Source organism: Mizuhopecten yessoensis, unplaced genomic scaffold, assembly GCF_002113885.1.
Source record: "Mizuhopecten yessoensis strain PY_sf001 unplaced genomic scaffold, ASM211388v2 scaffold10889, whole genome shotgun sequence".
In the NCBI taxonomy this organism is placed as follows: Eukaryota; Metazoa; Mollusca; class Bivalvia; order Pectinida; family Pectinidae; genus Mizuhopecten; species Mizuhopecten yessoensis.
Genome location: NW_018408772.1, coordinates 362,957 through 364,380, shown reverse-complemented (window position 1 = coordinate 364,380; position 1,424 = coordinate 362,957). Strand labels below are relative to the sequence as shown.

The 1,424-nt window shown below is 38.2% G+C and overlaps 1 protein-coding gene across 2 annotated transcripts in view; it reads left to right on the top strand.

The window, feature by feature from the left end:
* LOC110463336 (pachytene checkpoint protein 2 homolog) overlaps positions 1-1,424 on the top strand; it is a 16,839-nt gene that overhangs the window by 6,761 nt on the left and 8,654 nt on the right. For both annotated transcript variants that reach the window (XM_021517841.1, XM_021517840.1), the window contains exons 4-6: positions 38-217; positions 482-572; positions 911-1,047. In XM_021517841.1, the coding sequence (XP_021373516.1) occupies positions 38-217; positions 482-572; positions 911-1,047 (408 nt within the window). The remainder of the gene's footprint in view (positions 1-37; positions 218-481; positions 573-910; positions 1,048-1,424) is intronic.

The window sequence follows — 1,424 nt, the reverse complement described above, 5'->3', positions numbered from 1 at the left end:
ACAATAGATTAGACCTTTATGATATCTTTGTCCACAGACAATAGACCTATGTGGGAGACAGCTGCGGCTACATGTGTTCCAGCTACAGGAGGATGGTCCAGGGATGGAGGAGCTAGATGAGGAGGACCTTGCTGCAGCCACTCACTGGCTTCTCCCTGCCCGCGATCTTCATGGCATGTGGGATAGCCTGGTATTTGATGAAGACGTCAAGGGTCAGGTGAGGATATCTGCTTAATGGAAGGGAGACAACTCAACATTATCATATTACTTAAAACACCATCGTAATAATGTTTAATTGAATAACTCCAATCTGATGAATATCTAATAACTTTGAATAGGGTATACCTACCAGATACTCCTAGAGTAAGACTTTTCTTCATATAGATTTCTGAGTCATGTTCAATTCCAGTAAGTGGTAGCAGTCTATAATCTTAACAATTACCCTGAGATAAAAATAATTAGATTTTCGATTGTTTTGCAGTTACTGAACTACGCCACAACTACACTATTGTTCTCAGACAAACAAGTGGACAGCAATGTGATCACCTGGAACAAAGTCATACTCCTTCATGGTAGGACTAGTTACTACAAATGTACCTCTCGAGTTATCACACGTGATATCAACATCCCTGATAAAGCACAAATGTATTTTTAGACAACCACAGTTGAAAGTTCATGTGAGCATTTGCTATAGCTGACAGGTTCTCCTGACATTTTAACATGTTTGAATGTTTAATTCTACTTTAGGGTAAGTGGAATTATCTTAGGAGTTCATAAATCAATATAGAATTGTATTTTTTTATGGTCTTGCTTTCGTTTGTTCTTCTAATCTTCAATTTCCTCATAAAACACAGGTAGAGGCCTTTGTAAAACATCAAAGCTATGTTACGTCTGGCCTTTTGTATGACAGGTCCTCCTGGCACGGGTAAGACATCCCTATGTAAGGCCCTGGCACAGAAGTTGGTGGTGCGTCTCTCTGACCGCTACAGCTACGGTCAGCTAATCGAGATAAACAGCCACAGCCTCTTCTCCAAGTGGTTCTCAGAGGTAAGGATGTATGTCAATATCAGCAGTTACAGTTTCTTCTTTAAATAGCTTTCATTGGCAAGGTCACATGTCAAAGACAACGGTCAGTCTCATTTCCAATTATTATTATTATTTATTTTTTTTTNCTCTGATATTCAATATAAAAGTTTGTATATAATAAGCTATATAATAGGGTTTCAGACAAGGTTGTTACTCATTTCCCCTTTTCTTTCAATTTACAACCACATTCAGGCGGCGATATGAGAACGCTCCACCACATGGAATTAGCTGATTTTTTTTGAACATATGAAACAAGTAAAGCTCTATCCGATTTTCTGATGGAAATTTGCATCCAAAACTATATAACGGGAGAAAATTGCAATTTTATGGCATTTTTC